At 45.0% G+C, this 23,164-nt stretch overlaps 2 protein-coding genes across 3 annotated transcripts in view; one reads left to right on the top strand and one right to left on the bottom strand.

Annotated features, from left to right (window-relative positions):
* Window positions 1-846: 846 nt before the first annotated feature.
* Window positions 847-12,834, bottom strand: NOLC1 (nucleolar and coiled-body phosphoprotein 1). Its single transcript, XM_074907305.1, has 14 exons — window positions 12,708-12,834; window positions 12,571-12,626; window positions 12,295-12,416; window positions 10,637-10,752; window positions 9,714-9,855; window positions 9,092-9,195; window positions 8,255-8,405; window positions 7,267-7,401; window positions 6,789-6,878; window positions 5,334-5,480; window positions 4,566-5,114; window positions 3,733-3,845; window positions 3,246-3,326; window positions 847-2,962 (listed from the first exon to the last, which is right to left on the bottom strand). The coding sequence occupies exons 1-14, from the start codon at window positions 12,816-12,818 to the stop codon at window positions 2,804-2,806; spliced, it is 2,076 nt and encodes a 691-aa protein (XP_074763406.1). The 5' UTR covers window positions 12,819-12,834; the 3' UTR covers window positions 847-2,803.
* A 4,478-nt stretch (window positions 12,835-17,312) lies between these two features.
* The window catches only part of PIK3AP1 (phosphoinositide-3-kinase adaptor protein 1), a 43,805-nt gene continuing 37,953 nt past the window's right edge, over window positions 17,313-23,164 (top strand). The window contains exon 1 of one of the 2 annotated variants that reach the window (XM_074908327.1): window positions 17,313-17,394. In XM_074908327.1, the coding sequence (XP_074764428.1) occupies window positions 17,382-17,394 (13 nt within the window). In that variant the 5' untranslated portion in view covers window positions 17,313-17,381. The remainder of the gene's footprint in view (window positions 17,395-23,164) is intronic. The other variant, XM_074908326.1, reaches the window with a different exon arrangement.

The following is a 23,164-nucleotide window of genomic DNA, read 5'->3' as shown; positions in this document are numbered from 1 at the left end:
ACAGCAGCACAGAGCAGAGATGTAGTTAACGCTGCCAAAGCTAACTGGGACCAGTTTTTCCCTAGGAAAGTCAAGCACATAGAAGCTTTAAGAGTCTCACAAACAGACAAGAGTCAGCTCAATCTGGTGCTGATCTCCATCAAGGCCGACATTCTTTCCATCTGCTGCTGAAACTACTGATAGTGCTACATGTTCTCCTGCAACATCATTCGAGGTGGGAGGCTGTGGCGGCCAGCCTTGGTTACAGAGCAACTGACAGCCCTGTGCACCTGGCAATTGATTCATCCCAACCTTTCCACTGATGCGTAGCACAAGGGGTAAAAATAAGCATTACAGCACACAAGACCTCCACCAGGCCCTACCTGTAATCAAATTTCCTTTCCCTGCACACATGATCACAGGAGAGGAAGAAATCTAAGGGGAAACAGAAGTTACTTCTTTTAACTAGGTATATACATAATTTTTCAGTTATGCCTACGGTTACTTATTCCCACAGGCTGTTACTACCTAAGTGATATTGCCAGCTGCCATACAGCTAACTTGGTAGCAATATTTGAGAAGAGCTAACTAGATATTCTGGTGGGAAGGGACTCAAGCAGCCTCAGTTTGTCTCAGTATAAGCAAATATTCTTCTAGAGTTTCATCCAAATTTCTTGCAGAATCACTTGACAGCCAGCTGCACAGGCTACTTTTCACTTCTAAAGGCTTGTTGCATGCCCAAGAGTGTGTAACTGTGGAGACAAAAAGTGGTTGTAGACAGATGTAGAGACAGTGCTACATCACCCCCAGCAGTGACACCCTCCCTTTTCCCGCTTGCTGTTCCACACCTTTAACTACCAGGTCCACTCAGATGACAAAAGGCAGCAATCTTTATTTTCCAATACATTAAAATTCTCATACTTAAAATACCCCCAAAACATAAAGTTTTTTTAAAAAATTAAGAGTTCCAAATACAAGTTCCTGATAAACAGAAGAGGACAAAAGAGAAATCACAAGCAAAATAATGTTCAAATCGCCAGACAGAAAATACTCTTCCCACCTTCCTCTGGCATCTAACCTTTAATTCCTTGTAATAACCGTGGTTTCCTGGGCCCCTCTGCACTGTAACCTAGAATCCAGGCACCAGAGTGATTGTGCAAGCCAGAGGGGAAGTCACTGGAACAAGTTGCAGCTCATGTGTATGGGGGTGGCTCATCAAGTCTCATCCAACCCTCAATTAGGTGACACTGCTTTGCACACAAACGTAGCTTCTTGTAACAACAGGGCTCTTCTCATTGTCATCCTTTGGGGAAGGAATGGAAGTACGAAAATCAGGCCCTGTATAACCTTTCAGTGCCTGGCAGTTTCACGAGATGGGGCGAGCAGTTCTCACAGCCCACTACCCCGTTTCCGAAACATGCATTACCACTGTTCAATTCATACTGGCTATGTGCTCAGCAGACTGCTCCACCAACTGAAATTAAATAAAATTAACCACCTAACAGGGGAAAAAAAGTAGTTGGGGGAACCATTTTCCATCAGGTGCAAGTTACACCAGCAATGAGGCAGTCACACAACTGAAGGACAGCAACCCCTCCTCTCAACAGCAGCGGGCCATTACATTATCTCAGTTGCTCATGAAATCTCAGTTTATGCTGCAAGTTACTGAATTTGTTTCAAACTCTCCATGCTGTAAGGTTTGAAGTGTTAGCTACCAGGCTTTATTTGCCTCAGTGCTATGGGGAAACTGGCATTTTTCTTCTTGAGAGGGATTTAACAGATGGAAAACAGCTCAAAGAGCAACTGATCCAACTCAGAAATTTAAGGCATTAATGATACATTCATCTTGACTCCTAACAAGCTACAGGGCACATTGCTGGGAGTAAGCATAAGCTGGCATGTTTTACGTTGAGAGAGCAAGGAGCAATGCCACACTGCAGTCAGAGCCTCTGAAACAAAACCACAGGAAAAAGCAGAGCTGGGTACAAAAGAGGGCTTTATCTCCTCTGCCTCCTTATTCATTCCCACTGAGCCAAACATCATAACTTCCATGCAGTCAGGAGTTTCTGCACATCTCCACTCCATTCCCAATGAAAGTGTTATCAAGAGTGCCACAACAGTACCAGAGACCTTGGTCTTTCTAACAATAGCCCCCAACTTGCAACTGCAAGCAACAGTTAGACTACTAAGGTGTATTTAGACTCTGCATCTTTAAGTACTCTGGTTAGTGGCCTCAACAGGAGTGGAAGGAAGAGGAAGGTAGGAATTTATTGCAAGGTGAAACCATGAAAGAAGGAAACAGCAAAGAGGAACTCTGTCATACTGCAACTGTGAATATGAAATGTCAGGTGGGGATTACAGCCAGTTCAAATCAGTTGTTGCTCTTACAGTAACTAGTCAAAAGGCAAGTTACAATACTTGCCATTTCACAGCCATCTAAGTTAAACTGGCTGAAAAAGAAGTGGGAGGTTAAGATACAGGAAAATGATTTCTCTTTCTTCTACTAGATGGGCCAGAAACGGAAGTAAAAAATCACCGCCAGCCTTTTAAAATAAGACTGTAGAATATTTAAGTCTTGGAGGTTACCCTAGTGGTGCCAGTAACACCAGCTCAAGGATGGCTCCAAATGAGGGGCCTAAATCAGATTTAGAAATAAAAAGGGGAAACATCCAACCATTCTCCCACATCCCCACGCTGGAGCTGCCAGCCCCACAATGGGCTTGGGGAGGTAGCATTCCAGGCAGGCTTGACATCCATAATATCCACATGCCCATCAAAGCCATTCTGGTGAGCAGATGGTTTATGAATTCTAAAGGAAACATTCTCAGTCACTTTCAAACTTGACGGAATTGACTTGGGTCGATATAGTGCCCCCACGGTAGCTGCCTCGTTTTTTCTTTGTCTTCTCATGGCGGAAAGATTTGCCTTTAGTGAATTTCAGGATATTGTTAGCCTTCTCACCCCAGTCACCAGCTGCTCCTTTCTGTGAAGGATGAAGAGGGAGAGGAAAAAAATGCAGGTCAGCACCCAAGAGAGTAAAGGCAAGGCTTTGCACTTCATCTTACCCAGCAAACACCAGTACAATAACACTGAAGCTGATTCCACTCTCCCACACCCCCCTGCCAGTGCTCATGTACTTCCTAACAGCACCTCCTGGTGGAAGAAGTTCCCACCAAAAAGGCTGCCTACAAGCACACCAAGGCTGGTCTGCTGACATGTATTTGCAGAGGCCCAGTGATATCACTCCGTGCACCACCTAGCCCTACCTTTGCTTCAAATGAGTTATCAGCAACACGGGCATCCACCTCAATCTCTTCTTCCCTTACGCGGCGGAATGGAGAGGCTGGCTGTTAAAGAAAGTGAGATACAGTAAGTGCATACACGCACATGATGTTCCCTTAGTGACAACCTCCTTCCCTCCTTGCTCTGCAAATACAGAGCCCTGTTCACATCAGCTCAATCTTTAAGTGTTTCTCAGATTCATAATTCTTTCCCTTCTTCAGATCAGGCAGCTCAGGGATGCTCCTGTGCAAGCATATTCAATCAACCTTTGCCAGAATAATAATATATTATTATATTAATAATATAATAATATGTGCACTCCCTAGGGTTCTCCAGACAAGGTTCAAGTGCTTGAGGATGGAGCAAAAATACAAATAACTCTGAGGGCCCAGCCTCCCCCCAAAACAAGCCTACTTGTTCATGAGGCAGAGATGCCTCTCCCACCAGTCACCACAGTCCACCCTCACTCACCCGTTTCACCTTGGGAACTGTGTGTGGTGTTTTGGCTTTGATCTTCGCTTTTTTACTGTGTGGTGTCTCTGGCTCCTGAACATCTTCCCTCTTCTGTTTCTTCCTGATCATGCCTGTTAGATTTACAGCAGTAAAACTTTCAAAGGGAGTAACTGCAGCGTTGGGAAAGGTAATGGCATCTCCCCCCCAGAATGCAAACCCAGTGTTGACAGAGGTGTGAGAATCAGGCCCTGCATTACCGCACCCAGAAAACAGACTGCTATAACAGACACTAATAGCCATTCCAGCTCAGCAAGGATCTTGTCATCCTATCCTAACAGATAAAAGTTAATTTTGGGGAATAGTGTACCTCTATATTAATGATTTAGTGCACATGAGAAAGTTCTGTCAGTTAAAATTTGCCCGTTCTTGGAGTCACAGTGTGCATTTGCACACATCGCTCGTGCTTTCAAAGCTGTTCTCCTCCTGGTGGAATAAAGATTGAGACCGTGCATTGGAGCATCATCACCTCTGGTGTTCCACTCACAAACAAGGTCCTCCAGCAGTCTGCCTTGCTGTCACTAATAATCTCATGCATGCATAGATGGCAACTGGCAACAACTGTACAGAAATGTACTTCATGTTACCACAAATTCATTGCCAACAGATATAAAATACAGACAAAAAGAATCACACCACATTAAAAACTAACCATTCCCTCTCAGTACTGCACCAGATGGCATAATCTAATAGCACATAGAGATTAGACTGAATATTGTTTAGGAAAGGCTCCTATTCATACTTAGTTCAGTAACATGGCCTGACAAACCCACTTCCCAGACTGTAGATAATACCTCCATTGACTTTTCCAGTCTCTTCTTCAGAGCTGCTTTCACTGCTGCCACCAGCTGGCTTAGATTTCAGGTTGTTTGCTGCTGGTGTGGATGCTTTTGCTTTCTCTTTGGAGACAGTGGTCTTAGAACTGTTCTGTGCTCCTTTCCCTGCCTTTTTGGGCTTCTCATCCTCTTCACTGGAACTATCAGATGAGCTGCTGCTACTACTAGAAGCAGCCTTCTTCTTCCCCACAGCTGCTTTTGCTGCCCCTGTAGATTTGGCGGTTTGTTTCACTGCTGGCTTCTTTTCTTCTTCACTGCTTGAGCTATCAGAGTCAGAAGTGCCTGCTTTGGGAGCTGGGGTAGAAGGTTTGGACACTGGCTTACCCACTTTGCCAGCTAATTTAGCCGAAGTGCTTTTCTTTTTCTCATCCTCAGAACTGCTGGAGCTGCTATCTGAATCAGAGCTACTTTGAGCTTTCTTTGTGGCAGCTGGTGACTTCTTTGCTGCAGGGGTTGCTGCTTTAGTTGGGGGTTTCACAGGGGCCTTCTTGTCAGAGCTATCAGAATCTATAACAGAAAAGAAAAATGAAGGCTAAGCCCCATTCCTTCAACATGAAGCTAATATACAGATTCAATGTTCATATGCAGTGCACTTCATCAGCTGCTTGAAACAACACTGCAATGGGTATTCCTGTCCAACTGCACCCTCATACCCTGCCTAGAAACACAGAGGTCTGAGTAAGCACAATGTGCATGTGGAATTCTCCCTTCCTCCCATCCTAATACCTGAGCTGTCTGAGGAGGAACTGGAGTCTTTCTTTGCTTGTCCAGGCTTGACAGCTACTTTTGCTGGTTTGGAAGTATTCTTTATCACAGGTTGTTTAGCTAGGAGCTTACTCCCAACCTTCTTCTTGTCATCCTCAGAGCTAGAATCTAAAGAAACAAACAAAAAAAAATATGTTCTTTAAGTTAATAAGCTTCTGGTGCAAGTTACTTTAGTAATAACATGTATATAACTCATGGGGAAGTGAAAAGCAAAATGGGTTGTGGCCCAAGGTTGATAACTGGCAATAAGCATTTGATGAACATTGGAATGGTCAGGGCAGCATTCATCCTTCCACATATCTTCTTTGTTGGGAGGAAGTAGAAACAAACAGTTTAAGTTCTTCACTAATGCATGCAGAAGGAAGCAGGTATTTCGAGAAGAGTACAGAATAAGGGACTGGAGAAAGTACAGGTATCACCAAGAACTCAGGGAGAAGAAACATCAAGAAAAAAAGTTATGTGGTAAAGATCAAAGAACAGGCAAAAAATTAGGAGATAAAATTGGCAAAGCATGGAAGGTGAGACAGCAACAGCACAGTATCTCATTCTAGGTTTCTATTTTCTGTATCAGATGTGTTTAGCAGCAGTCTGAGGATGGACTGGAGACTCCTGCATACAAATATGCCTTTGTATCATGTGTCACAGCAATCTGGAATGCTAAGCCAGATCTATTCCAACATTTCTGAACACTTTAATAACAGTAATCAAAACCTTGTCCATTTGTGAGAAACTAGGCAACAAAACCAGAAAACACACATCTCCTGCAGGATCTTGAAGGATCACACAGTCCAGTGCTAGCTGTCTGCAGACAGACAGGCAGCTGCCACCCACAGTCCCTGCTGTGGCACCAGAGACGTTGAGATATACAACAGAAGCACCTTGAACTAGGAGGGGAAATGTAGCATAGAGGGAATTTACATGGGAAATACAGCATTGCAAACCTTAAACCTGATCAACAGGAGATAACAAAGCAAACAAAGCACACTGCCCCCATTTCTAGGGTCACATTAGGAGAAGGCCTCTTTTGAGTTTATTTTGAGCTTGGTATGGCAGTAACATTTTTTATTTTGGAAACTTCTCCCAAACACAACGGAATAACAGAAACCAAAAATCTTAGACACAGATCCTCAGAAAAAAGTATAACCATTAACCTTCTCAGAGAAACCCAATACACATGATGCCCCACCCTTTCCATTCAGCAACATGCAGACCTTCCTGCACTTGCCAATGCTCTCATTGATGTCTCAGTCAGACTCCTCTCTGCATAGCAGGCTGCCATTCTTCAATTTCACATCTTGTTAGCTATGGAGACTGTGAGCTCATACACTAAGGATCTTAGCAGATATACCGCTATACAGCAACCTGACCAATAAAGACATTAACACAAAAAAATCAGAATTTTATTTCATGAATTACCTGAGTCACTGTCAGAACTTGATTCAGCCTTCTTGGTAGTCACACCTTTGTTTTGCGGGCCAGGGATTGTTTTGGCTGCTACTGCTTTTCCTGCAAAAGCAAGTTTAAAATTAACAGGCCACATTCACACCAAACCTTTGTCCCAAGATCCAAACCTTTCCACATGTGAAAAAGCACCCTTCTTAGTGCACCAGCCATTCAGTCAGGACACCAGAAGTCAAGCAAGGACCTTGTCTTATTCCTGCTATACTAGATTCTGATGACTTTTCAAACTAACACGTGCAAAGCGATCCAACCTGCACAGTTTGGATGTATAGGTTTAAACAGTGTTGCTTGGGGTGCCTTCAAATTATTCAGAAGCTTCCAGAGAAGCAAATAGAAACACAGACCAAAGTCAAATGGCTTTTTCAAGAAAACCAAAATACTGTACACACATCATGTAGTACTTCCTCTGCAGCCTCCTCTTCTCACAACATACCTGCTCTGCCCTTTGGGGGCACCTGCTCTGCCTCATCACTACTGTCTGAAGAGTCACTGCTCTCAGCCTTTTTTGTAGGAGCCTTGGCAAGGCCCTTCTTTGTAGCCTGAGGAGGCGGCACAGCACTGTATTGACCTATGAAGGGAAACACAGCATTCAGATGCCTGCATGATAATGTGAGTGGCACGAGACATGTTTGTTGTAGTTAGAATAAAGCACTTCTGCTATTTGGTTCCATTTATTCTCCTTCTGTATCTACAATTAAAGATATTAGCTTATAATTTGAAAGGTTACACCCACCCCTGTGCTACCTCCTGTTTCTGCTGTGAGTTTAACTCTCCTCTCAAGGTTCTGCTGACTCAATCATCTCTGCAGTTTTCTCTGCACTTTTAGAAGAATGGGAGCTTGTGTTGCCAAACTTTTTCAGAAAAAATAGAGATGTCAATTGTTGACTGTTTTTGTTTACTGCCTTCTCAAATCCTCTGGTTAGAGAATCACACTGAGTTTCCATGCTTGATCCACCACTCAGATCAGTTCTCTACTGGAATCCTAAAAGCACTATACTATATTGAGCAGAGGCCCATTTAACCCAACAGATGGACTGCAACTGAACAGCCCTAGGTACTTTACAAAAAACTTAAAAAGCTTAAATTGCTTCAGTTAAAGAATAACCAAACCAGTGACAAATTACTTCCCAAATCCTGGCAGACAGGAAATCTGCATGAAGAACATACTTAAAGGCTCCCTGAATAGAAGACATGCAGCAAACCAAGCAGAACCTGTCAGAACCTCTCACTCCACACACCCCTTGCTGAGGGAGGAACTGAATTCTAAACTTAGCTTACCACCACCAGCATCACCTGGAAACTTGTGTGCAGCAAGACTTGCCTGTGCCTTGCACACGCTTCTCCCAGGACAGCGGGACTAACAAAAAGCATACCACCACCACCCCCCATTCCCCCCAGCAGCAATGGTATTTAGTACTTACCAGACTTCGGCTTTTGTTTTGCAGGTGGCTTTTCATTGTCTGAGCTGTCAGATGAGTCCTCACTACTGGAACTTTCCTTGGCACGTTTGTTTTTCCCTGGACATGCCTGAGTGGCTGCAGGTTTCGGCAGAAGTGATTTCTTGGGAACAGCCTTATCATAAGAAGGAAAGAAATATACAAAAAGGAAGTTACAGGAATCTTGTGGGGACAACTGGATGTGGTTCATTTAACTCTTTGCCTCACGTAAGAGAGAAAATTTTGAAGACAAAGGGAGAGAGATAAACAAAGACTCTCATGCAGATTTTAGGAAACACATGAGCATCATGATTTTTCTGGCCACTCTGCTGTTGTTTTCTGCCATGTGAATCCCTAATGAGGAGCTCCTCTGACTAAGGGGCACAGAACTGACTGAAATGGTAGCAATTACCACTTGATTAAACACAACTATGATTATTTTTGTGTTGTAGAAAACATTTTTAAACACTCCCTAGTGGAAAACTCAAAGTTACAGATAGCTAAGCACAAAAGCATCACAAAAAAGTGAACACATAATGGAGACTACAATATGGTTATGACACAATGAGATGTTTTCCTGTAAAAGGAGCAGAGGAAGTGGTAAGGAGGTATTAAGGAAGAAAGCCAGTGCACACAGACGTGCTAAAACGCATAATCCCACTGTATAAAGGAAAATGAGGTAGGAGAGCAAAAAATACTGTGCCCAGCATCTGTATAGTCTGTGCCTTTGTCTACACATTTCATGAAGCCTGCAAGACGGAGATATACCCAGTTTTACTAGACTTCTACAGTGTTCATTAAGTTTTTCATGGTCTGATTTACCTTCTTTGGTGCAGTCTTTTCCTCATCAGAATCTTCACTATTGCTGCTACTGCTTGCTGCTTTTCCATTGACTACCTTGGTGGCTGCCTGGGCAACTTTACTTCCTTTTGAGATAAGTAAAAAGGGACTTTAGAAAATATGATATGGTAGATGAGGGGTAATTACATTCAGCATAAAGTATCACAGAGAGAGAAGAACCACAGGAAGCCAACAGGGCTGATTAAAGCAATATTGCAAAACTGTTGTTTTATCCTACTGAAGCTTAGAGGAAGTTTTCAGAAAACTGTCCATTCTAGCTCATCAGAAGTTCCAGGACTAAAGGCTAAGTAAAGATCTCTGCTTTTTGAGGGGAAGACATTGGCAAAAGCACAACTTAAGGTTACTCATTACAGCTATTTATGCAAACAGTGCAGCATCTGGGAACCAGATGTTTTATTTGCAATCAGTTCTTCACCTCTTCCATATCAGAAGCAGACTGGACTGGAGTGCAAATGGCAGTGACAGCAGATTTTCAGATTGCTGTGTTAACACATATGCCTTTGTGTGGAGGTACAGCCCCTATCACTCCTCCTCTGTCTTTTTTGGTTTTGCACTTTGACTCATGATACACAATAAGAGGTACCTGATTTAGGTGTTGCTGGTTTTGGTGGCTGTTTCTTTGGTGCTTCTTCATCTGAGCTGCTTGAGTCAGAGCTGGAACTTTCTGCTTTCTTCTGAGGCTGGATTTTGGTTCCAGCTGGCTTCACCACAGGTTTTGCACCTTTCTAAACAGCAGGAGAGAAAACTGATTAGCCCTTTCAGCCATGAAAAGAAAAAAGAGGCTAATAAGTGAGACATACATACAGAGTATAAACAGACATCTTTCACAGAGGTTACCATTTTGACTTGGAACCACCACTCTGCCTAATGGTTAGGGCCTGAAAATCCCTGGATAATGATTTTGCTCTGGGAAACCTCCCAGCAGCCCATGGGAGACTTCCTTTGCACCCCAGACTCCAGTTCTGCATCGTCAAAATGGGGTGGCTCTCAGGCTGGCACTGTTCTCTTCCTTCTCCAGATAACACTAGTTTGAAGACTGAAAATACTGACTGGGTAACTCTGGCTGGTCTCCTCTAGTGTACCTGACAACAAGCTTCCTTCCCCCCCAGTTATCAAGACTGTGACTGCAGCAAAAAGAAGGAAAGAGAAGATTCTCTCTTTATATATACACATATATATTTAAAAAAGATCAGGTTTATTTTAGTAATTGTAAATAAATCTCTCTCTGCAAAAAAGTAAGCCCTGGCAATCCTAGGATAAAAGGAAGGAACAGACTACAATATGAAACAAAGTGAGTGCTGGACATGAAATTATTTTTTCATGTGACCAGTCCAAATGGCACACCACCCACTACAGAAATGTCTTCTTACATTGCACCTGCAGCAGTCTAGGTACTTCATAGCTCAGGAAAGGTGAGTCCAATTTCAGAGAGAATTCTGCTCATCAAATTTGCTATTATCCATCACTGTCAAACATGCATTAAAGATGCTGGAAAGAAAAGCTCACCTTTGCTGGCGGCTTCTCCTCCTCCGAGTCTGAATCATCACTAGAGTCCTCACTGCTGCTCTCTGCCTTCTTGGCTGGAGGAACTGTTTTTGACTTGGGCACAGCTGCTGCTTTAGCTGCAAATAAGGGACAGCACACATTGATGATACGCGAATCCACAACTTTCATGACCCTGTATCCTGCAGTAGTATGTATACAGGCAAAAGGATATTCTAAAGTCATTAAACCATGACTGAAGTTCATCACTGACTGTTTCTTGAGCAGGGTGTGGCAGAAGAGTCCAAAATGGGTAGGCAACAGGATAAAACCCACTCTAGATATTACCTTTGTCACATACATACTGAAGAGCAGACTTCTATCACCAAAAAGGACACTCCATAAGGAAAGTGTCCCCACAAACTGAGGTAACATTAACTGTGTCTGCACACCTTCCAGCTTACAAAAACATGCTGAAAAAACACAGACTTCCAAACAGAACCACCATAACATTGTGTTAAAGTTCCCGACACTTTGCTTAACACGTTTTAGCCAAATCTGCCCCTTCCTGGTTACTGACTGCTTTTTAATAACGTGGAGCAAAATAAATAATTTTGCCTCAAATTACATTTGTAGCTGTCCTTAACAAATAAAAATCATATCTAGGTTCAAATTCAGCTTTAGGATGGCTCAGTTGAAGACCAGTTTTATTTCCGTGTCTCTCCCTCTCCCCGTCTACTCCATCTCTCCCACAAGCCTACTACAATATATAGACAAACTGGCATACACTGTGATTAAGGCAAGGTATAAGAACAATTCCAGGGAAAAATACAGCTCACCACATACCAAAGAGCAGGGAAAGGATGTATCTTTTGATAGCACTAGGACACAGCCTTGAGATAAAGGAGGGTAGCAACCTCACACAAGCAGCAGGTGAGCAAGGATGCTTGGCATTTCTCTGGAACTCGACGATACACGGTGCTCACCAATAGTGGAGCCTGATAAATTCTATAGCCATGCAGGAGTCTTGTCAAATTATCCATATTTTAATAAATGTGAAAACACTTATAAAACCTGAATCAGTTTTCCTACAATAACAAGATAAGAAACCATCCTTTAAAACTCTCAGTGAAACTTGAGAGTCCCTGGAAAACAGCACAGAAAACAAATTATGAGGTAGCTACCTCTCATGAAGAGAGTACCAGCCCAATCTACATGCACTCAAAACCAAATTTCACTCAGTATTTAGATCAATACATAGTTCGAATGTGCTGAAGAAAGTAAGAGTAACTCTGACAAGATGTCCTATCACTGAGGTGTTTGGAAAGCAGAACCTCGATACAGACAAGGAAATTAAGGTGCTACTTAAACAGCACCTTCAAAACTCAATACAGCCCAATGACTTCACCAGTCTTAGCTAAAAGAGGCAAACTGAATGACTAAAACCTTCTAGCAGACAAAAACCCTGATGTGCTTAAATTATACCTGGATGAAGAGATCATCCCTTTGCTAAGATGAACATACCCTATATGCCACGGGCAAAAGACCTACCACAAACAAGATCAATCGATACAAACCCAGTCCTTGAGAGCTACTGAAGGCCCTCAAATGAGTTGCCGAAGCTGAGCTTTATATCCGGGTGAGGAGCCCTGGCCTGCCCAAGGGCCGCTCACAAACCCCACCTGGTTTCTTGGCCGGGGGGGTCTCGTCCTCCTCGCTGGAGCTGTCATCGCTGCTGGAGGGCGGCTTCCTCTTCGCCTGGGGGCCGTTGGGAACGAGCTTTCTCTTCTTGGCCGCTGGAGACCTACAGGGAGAAAGGCTGAGCCGGGGACTACGAGGCGAGGGCCGGACGGCGGCTGGTTCCGGACGCAGCCGGGCAGCGCGGCGGAGCTTCCCTCCCCCTCGCCCCCGGGCCCGAGCCCGGTAAGCGCGGCCCCCGCCGCCAGAAGGACACTTACTTCAGCCAGTAACTGAAGATGTCCAGGAGGGATGCTGCGTTGGGGTCCTGCTCCTTCTAAACCAAGAGAGAGGCCGCGTCAGTCGTCAGTCAGTCAGAGAAGCTCCCAGCCCCCCCGGGCCGCCCCCCCCCGCTTACCGCCGCCGCCTCCCTGGCGAAGGCACGCGCGGCGCCCTCGAAGCGGTTCTCGCGCAGGAAGGCGAGCACGAAGGGGAAGAGGTCGCTGGGCACCGCGCGCCACCCCGCCATGCTGCCCCGCCGCCACGTGCCGCCCCCGCGCACGCGCGCGCCGCGCCGCGCCGCGCCACGCCCGGACGTGCGCGCGCCGCTTCGGCTCTGCCCTCCCCGCCATGTTGGTCGGGCTGTGAGGGGCCGGGGGGGTGCGGGAAGGGGCGCCGCCGGGCGCGGTATAGGGCAGGCGGGCCGCGGCGTGCGGGTCTCGGCGCTCGGTAGCGGCAGCCAGGAGAAGAGGCCTGCTGGCAGGGCGGGCGCGCAGAGGAGGGATCCGCGAGGCACAGCCACCCTGCCGGCGTGAGGGGATTTGGAAAGGCCCCGCTCAGTGGGAGCGCCCGTGGCTGGGCTAAGGCAACAGGCGGGGCGGAAGGTGCTTGTGGTGCAGAAGCAGGTTTAGAGCCCACAGCGGAGAGGAGATGGGAATCCGGGGCAGTTTCTGCGGGGAGACTTAAGACATATGGCGGTTGGAGAGGGAAGACTTCAGTGCGTTTAAATTCTTCTCCCCCCCCCCGCCACCAATCAGTCTACTCCTAGTTGTAATCCATTTTAAGTATGATCACTGAAAGGAGAACAGTAGGGAGCAGAAGGAGCCAGGCTGCTCCATAGAGGAGAACAAACCGGTAGCTGTAGGCAACCTGAGTGCTGTCAGTAACCTCACCAACAGGGTGCAGGCTCACATAGCTTAAACGTGGTAGGGAGAGCTAGATGTTGGCAACAAGATTCATTGGTAGTCCCGAGAAAGGTGAGCTATGAGCCAGGTCTGGAGAGGAATCTATTCGGGAGCAAAGGGGTTGATGCCAGAGGAAGTGCTAGGGTAAAAGTAACACTGTGGGTCTAAAGGGACTGTCTATAATACAGAGCCAGAGAGGGAAAGGATGATAAGGTTACTTATAACATTTGTTTGAAAGCCCTCAGTGAGGTAGGGTTAGATATCAGGCTTAAAACAAGCACACCTACAAAATAGGATAGGCCCAGGCCTGAGCTTAAATGGAGCTCCTGGGCCTATGGGAAAGGGTGGGTGTGGAAGCCCCAGATGAGGCTGCTGAGGACAAGCATGGCCTGTTAGTGTACTCAGGATCCTGATAAGGAGGAGAGTTCATTCAGCTGTTGTATACTGCAGTGGCTTTAAATTAGTCATTTCTCTGCTGAACTTTATTTTGTGCAATAGGGGATTTGCTCTGATGGATGTAGTCCTCTGTTCTTTTTGTCTTTGTGATGGGGCTTTTTAAAAAATGTCTTCAGTGGAGTGTACTATAAAGCCTGCTGAGGGTAAAGAAAGAAGAGTCCTATGCTAAAAGTCCTGAATTAGGGCTACTAGGGTCAAACAAGCAGCTGCAGTAGTAGGTAGGTAGTGTTATGCTCTTTACATTTCCTCTGTCTAGCTCTCTGTTCTTAACCGTTTCCAAATACAGCTGTGCCCTGCTCAGGTTCTGTTCCCCTTGTGTGCAGTTAGGTAGTTCTTGCTGAACACCCCTGTGGGCAGGCTCTGTGCCTTGCAGAGCTCACCTGTTGCTGCTGTCTCTGGAAGGTGCCACGTTTGTGCTGCTGGAGAAATAAAAGCAGCTCTTGTAGTGGTAGACTGTACTGTAAGATTCTGTCATTTTATACAGGTGCTGTTGACTGTGGTGTAGAAAAGGGACATCCAGCTGAGGGCTTGTTAAATATACGTACTTTGTTTTCAGATGCCCCTGATATGGCCTGACTCTGTTATGTATGGAATAATTCAAGGCTGCGTTGCAGAAAGGAAACTGTTTCCAGGAACTTGTATTTCTCTCAGGTTTTGTAGCTTCCATCCACAGTAAGCTACAGCTGCAAGCTTCATCTGCAAAGCTCAGCACAAGTTCTGTGCTTCTGTCTGCATAAGAAAGGAAGAGATGTAGCCGTTGCTGGTAAACCATCCCTATTTTAAGTCCTGCCATCTGAAGTAACTGCTGTGAGGAACCAGGCAAATTACTATCTGTGTTTGCTTCACTGGCTCACTTTGCTTCTCACCTGATTAGTAAGCATCTCCCTCTTGTGCCAGGCCTTTGCTAGTTAGGTCTGTTCCCAGATGCTGTGTGACTGCTGCTCTTCAGAGGTGTGTGGCTGTCTAGGTGTGTTCCCCTGTGTTGTGCCTGCAACTGTCCAGATGACCTGGTAGGGCAGTAACCATGCAAGGAGAGCTGTTTCACTCTTGTAAATCCCCAAAGCAGTAGTGGGAAATCCTGGAATCTAAAACACAAGCAAATTGCAACTGATCAATACTACTGCTTGTGAATTCCTTTGCTTCCCTCACCTACTCGTCAGGTCTTCTCAGTCCTTCCCCTTGACTGATGTATCTCTTTGGGTAAAGCTGCAGGGAGAGCTATTCACCTCAGAGCATTCTTGTGAGAGGTCTGTGCTTTTCCCATTCTTTTTGTAGCCAAGAAAAAGAGAGATGGCATGGGTATTCAAACACTTATTGAATCCTTTCCTTGTTACCCCTCAAAAGAACCTAGCAAAAAAGCAATGGCTCCAGAAGGAACAATCTAGTCCTTTTCTTTGGACGTGGATAAGATAGACCCTTGAGAATAATGCTGCAAATACAATTGTGTTCACATGCTGCAGTGAATTAAAGGGAGGTATGTTGGCTTGTAAAGTCAATTTTGGGCCAGGGAGGATGAAAGGCTCCCTCTATTTCCTCATTTTGTTCTTAATTCATTACAAGCTGTCTAACTCCCTTAGGCCAACCTAATGTTCAAGGGTGTGAAGGGGCTTTTGCCTCAATTTGTCATCTAAGTTTTTAGGTGGAGGGTGCTGTAAAGGTTGCTGAAACAACATACTAGCAGTTATTTTATTTAAACTTCTTTGGGGAGGCACGTTAGTGACTTAGGAAGTTTAAACCCTAAAGAGGTTTCCTGTGGGCTTTGCATTGATTAAATAAAATACATAGTGTGCTAAGTGACACTGCTACATATGGAGAAGCCCCGTAGGTTCCCAGAAAGCAGGAAGCTGACTCTGCTAGCCCTTTGATACTTCAAGGCTTTAGAGAGAAAAAGAATTTAAAAGCTTATTCCAAGGAGCATGTTGAAATCCTCATCTAACATCAGAGACATGATTTTGTTGTTAACTTTTTATTTTGAAAGTTAGAAGATAAACAGCTTTACAAGGGAAATAATGTGGAACATTCATTATAAAATCATATACATGGTTATCCATCTGTTTTACTAGTTCTTAATATATGTGTATTGTTCCATAATAGTCAAAGAATTTGGCTAGAGACTCTAGTTTGCAACGAGTGAATTTTTGTCCCTCACGTAAATCCCAATTAGAGTCTATATTTACATGCTTCTCCAGTGTCCAGGTGGTTTTTATTCTATTGTACATTTTTCAGGATGATTCAAATGGGAAAGTGCTGTTTTTTTCTCTGCATACCTGGAGTTTCTCATAAAGCTGTATCATCAGGAAGTCTTTTTTTTATGCAGTACTTTATTATTGTGGGAACAAACGCTGTGTTTTTGGAAGACAGGCTGTGACACACAGTCTGTAAGCTTAAAGTCAGTTTTGGGAAAAGAAAGATATGGAGGTAACAGAGTTTGATAGAGTTGATTAGTAGGAAACAGTTGGTTCCTTACTGTTTGTAACCAGCTCTGTTCTAACTCTAGTGTTTGTGACATTAAGTAAGCTGCACACAGAATGTCCTCTGAGTGCTTGGGAGTGACTGACCTGACTGGGAAACCAGATGTAGGGTGTTTGTTTTTGCTTTGCTGAAGTGCATTAGCGACAGACTTCAGGGGTTCTCGGCAAAGATGTTTCTGAATGCAAATCAGTGCAAGTTTGCGAAGGGATCGACTGACTTACTTAGGCAGAATCTGTTGCTTTGCCTTCAGAGACAAAATTAAATTGAGTCCTACTGTCTGAACTCTGGCAGTGTCTTCCACTGCTTATTTTCTCTGTACTCAAACATGAGTGTAGTCATATGGAATTTGGTAAACTGAGATTAAAAGGCAGCATCCTCTAGAGGAAAACACAGAACATCAGGCGACCTCATTCCATGTGGAACAACTTATTTTTCCCCAAGGAAAAAATAAAACTCCTTGCTCGTGGGAGACAGAAGTCAAAGCCTAAGTTAAGGGTGTGCACAAAGCAGGTCTCGCTTGTTCTCCACAACCGTTGCTCTAAGTGATTATGGATATGGAGTTTCTGTATCACCTTTCCTCGTTGTAGCGCTCTTTTCCTCGGCCGCCTATGGAATGACTACACGGTTGGAGCCAGCTGGAAAAGGGAATGGCCCTCCTCGGGCAGGGGAAGCCCGCCGCGTACCTGGAAGGCGATGCGGAGCCGAACGCAGCCGCCCTGTGCCGCGCGCTGCCGGGGCGTCGCGGGCCGCCCCCCACCCGCTGCTGCCGAGCGCCCTCCGGCCCCGTCCGGGCCGCCCCCCACTGCCGAGCGCCCTCCCGCCCCGGGCAGGCGGGCGGTGGCGGTGCGGGAGGCGGGGCCGGGCGGCGGGACGGAGCGCCCGGACGGGGTCGAGGAAGTGGCCGAGGGAGGGACGCGTCGCGCCGGTCCGCCGGCGAAGTGAGGGAAGGGGAGCGGCCTCTTCCCCGCCAGCCCAGGTCCATGGCGGTCTCCGGTAGGTGCCGCGGCTGCTCGCCCCGGGAGCCGGGGGCAGCGGCGGGGTTCCTCCGCCCGGCCGGGCGCTGTTCCCCGCCCAGCCCCGGCGAGCCCAGGCTCTCCGCGGCAGCCCAGCCCCGGCGAGCCCAGGCTCTCCGCGGCAGCCCAGCCCGGGAGCGAGCTGTTCCGCGCGTTGGCGCCGGTAAGCGGGAAGGGAGCGGAGCGCGGCCCGCTGCCCGCTCCCGCCTGCCGGCCGGTGCTGCTGCGCCGCTCTGCTCGCCCCTGGCGCGCCGCTGGTGGGGAAAGGAGAAGGAGGGTCCCTTCCCCGAGGTGAGGGGAGCCCCGGGGCTCTTCAGAGCAGCGCTGGCTCCTCTGTTTGCAGCCAGGTTGCTGAGCTTTCTGACTTTTCTTGCTTCACCTGGCTTGAGCTCTCTCCCGTGTGTTGAGCGTGCTTCGGGTTGGCAGCTCAGCTAGCTCTGAGGCAGGGTATTCTGTGGAGGAATATGTCCCTGCTTAGCCTTTACCACCTATATGTTATTCTGTGAGGTTTTGTAGGGAAGTCAGTTCTTGATAAATACTGCTTTATCCCCCTGTATTTGCATACTTCCTTTTTGGCTATGACTTGATGCCCCTTGCCACAGTGGCAGGGGATCACAAATCAAACTGAGCTAGGTTGCCATTAATGGAAATCTTACAGATAACGTATGTGCAGGGTGGTTAGAATACAGCTGCGAACTCCAGGGGGAGAGGGTTTTAGCTCATATTGTGTAAGTCTTGCTAGTGCCCAATTTGCAAGTTCCCCTCCCTGCAGGGAAGTATACGTGTTTTATCTAAAAAAGGAAAAACGGTCCATTCTCAGGCTATGAAGTAACGTTAGTGTTTCACCGAGCGTATCTCCTTGTGATGTAAAAATAAGATAAACGGAGGCCTCAGGGGTCTCGTGGACAAAACTACTTTTCTCCTTATAAACAGAAGGTGATTTCACAGAAACTCTTAAAAGTACAACAACTTTAGGTTCACATATCATAATGCAAATCTAATGTTCCTATCACCGAAGTTTGGTTCACAGAACTTACCTACTTTGATTCTGCTATTTCCTCTTTCTTGTCTGCAGCACTTTAAATAAAGCAAAGGTTTTCTATTCCAGTCAAAGTGAGAGGTCTCACTAGGATGTTAACAGTTATTGCATGTGATCACTGTTACTTTGTTATGCATTCCAGCTGGGCAAAGAATGCATTCATTTCCTCATACATCATTTAAATACACACACTTCAGACACTGAAATATGAAAAGTGCTGAGGACTTCTGTTAATGGTCCACCAGCAGCTTCTAACACCTTCTAGAAGCACTCTCTTTTTTAAGAATTTGATTATTAAGACACCTTGGGTTGGGTTTCATTTATATCATAGGCAATTGTCTTTCATCGGAAGTGGATCCCCCTCTATGAAGGATTGGTGTTTTGGATTGCCATATTTGTGTGTCCTCCATACACACAAATTCCAAAGTACACTGAGAACAGGCTATGTATCACTTTTTCATTTAGTCAGAATTTGAGGTGGATTTGATCTAGCAGATGAAAATAGATCTGCTTGCTACTGCATATGATCATCTGAGTTGGAGTAAAGGATTTGTCAGCTTTTTACCCAGTTTGTGGACAATGAGAAGTCATGGTCTACTTAGGAGAGGGATGTGAAAGATGACACAGGAAAGCTGTGTGTTAGTAGAGGTCCTGAATTTTCTTTAAGGGATCTACAAAAACATTGGAAAATTATTTATGATCTGTAAATTGAAAAAGGTCAAACCTTTTGGCTTGTAGAATTAAACAATAGGTAATAATAGTTGACAACATCTGATTCAAGTTTGGGAAGTGTTAAGTGGGCAAGATGTAGTTTTACCCAGAGCTGATATGCCAGCTTCCTGCAGTATTCTTTCCATGTTTCAGTGGTAATCAGAACCTTACAGTATGGCCATAAACTACTATCCCATGTTTGGTCTGAATTCAAAGAGTGTCACCTCACTATTCCCAAACATGGTCCAAAGATGAGCCTGATTTGTTTGCTTCTCAGAGAGGGACTATGAAGGCGTGATATACTGTATCATTTATTCTCTTGCCATGGGCCTGGTGGAATTGCTTCATCCACTTCCATTCTGCATGCAGTTTATAAGCTGGGAAAAGCTTTGTATCATGTTCTGTCTCCATGCTATTTAGTCTGTGGGCCTTCCACCTCTATTAGAGGTCTTAGGTATTTCTACACTACTAGTTTGTAAACTCATCAGTCTTTTATCATTGCTGTATAATGGAGTGTGCAACTAAGCACTGATGAAACAGTTACAGCTGGAAAGGAGTCCAAAGGTTATGGTTTGTCATTGCAAACTGCAACAGAACCGCACCTGGATGTATTTCTATGAAATAAATAGCTAAACATGACCTGAAATATTTATAGTGCTGACATTTTGTAAACAGAGGCAAAAGTGACTTTCATACCCTAAGTTCAGGAATGCAAAAATGAGGTATTGTTAAAATTTTAACTAGATTACACTTGAGAGTGTGAAAGGTTTTCGGAATGGTTGGCTGGTACAAATATTTCTTTATCTTGCTATTGCTTATACTGTTCATATATTTTGTACTTGAACTGAAGGCTTCCTTGTGTTTGTTTTTCCAAAACCAGCCTGTCAAATGCATTGTCATGGCATCCATCTAAGGTCAGAGTTTATAGAAATAAAATGCGTGGTGTTCACCTAGGGATTTCCTTATATGTGCACAATAGGCAGAGTATACATTGTGCTTTAAAGTGTGCTCTGTGAGTTTTTCTGTAACTGATGTGTGAAGAGTTGTGGGAAAAACACCCCGAAACTTTCTGTATTCTCCATTTATTACCCTTTTCTCTGAGGACTGAACAGTAGTTGGTGCTGCAAAGGGAGGTATTTGGTTGGAAAAATAATAGTATGATCCAGGAAAGAGAATCTTGTGTCATCCACCTTTTAAAAGCGGATGTTGCAATTGAAACTATCTCTAGATTTTTATTTTCTTTGGGACAGTCCCGTTGCTGACTTAAGCATATTTAGCCCTTCAGGACCCACTTCCAGTATTTTTGCTTATGAACATAGAGAGTTTCCTTGGCTCTAAAAGTGAAGTCAGTAACTTTATTTCTCAGTTCTCCTTTTAAATGCGTTGTTCCTCAGTTTATTGTAGAAGTGTAAAATGCTACAGGAGTTGAGGTAAGAGGGCCTGAGGAGAGCTGGCCCAGCTCTGTTAAGGGAAATGCTGTGCTGGTAGAGCAGTGCTATCTAGGGAATCAGTACCTTTCCTAAACACTAGGTGAAGTTCCCTCCTACTGGATGCAGAGGCTACACTGCTCTGGGTGACGTTGTCACTGGGTATATAAATGCTGACGGAACTTGCAGAGAGTCTGTCAAGTTTGTGGTTTTCACCTACGTATTGGAGAAGGGAGGCTTCTTGGATACTTAGTGCCCCTACAGGCAATGCATGTTTAAAATCAATGGCTCCCCCACCCTCTGTTCTTTCAAAGCACAGCTGCTTCCTTTCATTGAAAGACTGGAGAAGGGCCTGTTTGCTAACAGGTTTAGTTACAGAAGCTGTGGTCTTTTTAAAAAAACATGGTAGGATTAGGTGTTCCGTTTTACAGAACATTAAAATGCCTGGAAGCCGCTGCCACTTTTCCCAGAGTCCAGAGGTGGGACTTCTCCCAGAGAGTGCCAAGGTAGGACTTTAGGAGCCCTGGGCACACCTCAGAGAGTCGTTGCAGTGTCTCTCTGATCTGATGAGCTTGGGCTCAGCTGGCTGTGCTGCCTGCATGGGCTCTGTTCTTGGCAGACAGTTGTGCTGCCCTTTCCCACTGTGTTGCCTGCAAATAAACACGTGGCACTGGAAGCAGAAGTCTCTGGTACTCCTCCCTTTCTGGAATAAAACAACTGACCTCCTGAATTCTGCATGGTATTCCTGTTTCTGCTCATGTGATTCTGTCGTCTTTGTCAGGTGGTGTTCACCTGGAAGCAATATTGGTGATAGTGGTGTTCTCACTGGTGTTAAAGACGTCTTTTTTCACAGCAGTTCTCCACTCTTAGCTTGTCCCAAGGCTTTGAGTCCATTTGTCTGCTTTATGAGTTTGCTGGATCTCCTCCATGGAGAATGCTGTCTTCTATGGCTTCCTACCTGCAGCCTCCATCTGGGGTTCAGGAGCTGTATTCACACAGAAACATGCAGCCATCCTAGTGAATGCTGCTGAACTGCAGTGTCTGTGTTCCCTATGGCTAGGACATCATCCTTTCACTGCTAGAGACTTTTCATTTCTGCAGGTAACTATAATGCTATTGGTGAGTACAGAGCTCATCTCCGCATTTCTCAACTCTACAACTTCCGCTCAACTACAGTTTAAAGTTGGTAATTATATGGTTTAGAGCTGGGGTACCGTAGCCCAGACATCATTTCAGCCTTCATTTCTTAATGAAGGTCTGGGGAGGGTGAGAGAATGGAGTCTTTGGAGGCTATTGAATTTTAATGAGATGACTGAAAAACTGTCACATTCAATTCTGGTAAATTCACTCTATTCAGATGCTCTTTTTGGCGTGCCAGATTGTAGGCATTTGCCTTCTACTTTAATTAGAAAAATCTGCTTTTGTTTGCTTGCTTCTGGATGGAGATGGGCTGCAATGTTGATACTTTTCAAGAGTCAAACTGGAGTTAGAAGATGACAATTTACTAATAAGATCTGTAATGCACAGCACTGAAATTACCATGGGACCAGAGCTGTAATCCTCAAATTTGGGTAAACTTCTTCACAGGTTAATGAAGATTAAATTTAGACTTACAAGTTTTCTTGAGATTGGTGGGAGACCATTGCATCATGTGATACTGGTTCAATTTGCATGTGATCTTCTTAGCAAGCTGGAAGCAGTTTTAAAAGTGTTTTCATTCCAAAGCCCAGAAATACAGGTGTGTAGGTAGGAGCTGTCTCTAGAGAATTATAGAGTAAGTCAACTTTGGTGAGCGTATTGTGGGCTGTGTTATGGCCACTGCTATTGTATTAGTTCTTTTCCTCTGAAGAGAGAGGCTTTGTCGTGCCAAAATAGTGGTGAAACCTTTTTATGACAGTGCTGGGGGAAGGACCCTTAACACAGGCTTGCAAACTCTCTGAAGCCTGAATGCCAGAATTGTTGTTCTGCGAGTACTGGGGCTGGTGTACCCTCCAGTTGCAGGCATACTTTGCAGGCCGTTTACTTTCTGCTGCAGTGAAAGCAAATGTCTAACACCATGGAAGACATAGTGACTTCCTGTAAGCGTTGTGGGACCTTGTTTAAATAAAGGCCTTTCTTGTTTTACGTGTGCTATGTTTAGTGTATGCTCTGCTTAAGCATGTAATGGTCTGCAGTTGTGTTGCAGAAACCCTATAATTGCCGAAAATTATTTCACTTCATGTACAAAGGTGAGCTCTCCTTTTAAAGCTAGTTTGTTTTGGAGGTCAGGTTTTTATGTGGGTTTTTTTCCTATCAACATGTTTTAAATCTGTAGATCTCCACATGTGGTTTGTTTCACTTGAAACTACATAGGAAATCCCCTTCTTCATAGAAAGGTTTTTGAGAATGAAAAAGCTACTTAAATTTTAGTGGGGTAAGTGCAAGAGGAGTTCAACCTCCCTTAGAACTGCTCTGTGGCCATGAACACCTCACTTTGGATATATCTACCATTCTTTTGAAGTGCTTTGGAGCTTCTGACATGAATTATAGGGACAGCCCTGTGGGGTTTTTGCTGTAAAGCTGTGGGCCAGTTC

Source organism: Athene noctua, chromosome 5 (genome assembly GCF_965140245.1).
Source record: "Athene noctua chromosome 5, bAthNoc1.hap1.1, whole genome shotgun sequence".
Classification (NCBI taxonomy): Eukaryota; Metazoa; Chordata; class Aves; order Strigiformes; family Strigidae; genus Athene; species Athene noctua.
Note: the sequence above shows the minus strand (reverse complement) of the source record. Positions and strands in the feature narration are given on the sequence as shown.

Coding starts and splice junctions, on each gene's coding strand:
- NOLC1 (XM_074907305.1), bottom strand. CDS start 12,818: ATGGCGGGGTGGCGCGCGGTGCCCAGCGACCTCTTCCCCTTCGTGCTC. Junction 12,417..12,570: donor ATCTTCAGTTACTGGCTGAA/GTAAGTGTCCTT, acceptor TTCTCCCTGTAG/GTCTCCAGCGGCCAAGAAGA. Junction 9,196..9,713: donor ACCAGCAACACCTAAATCAG/GTACCTCTTATT, acceptor TTATCTCAAAAG/GAAGTAAAGTTGCCCAGGCA.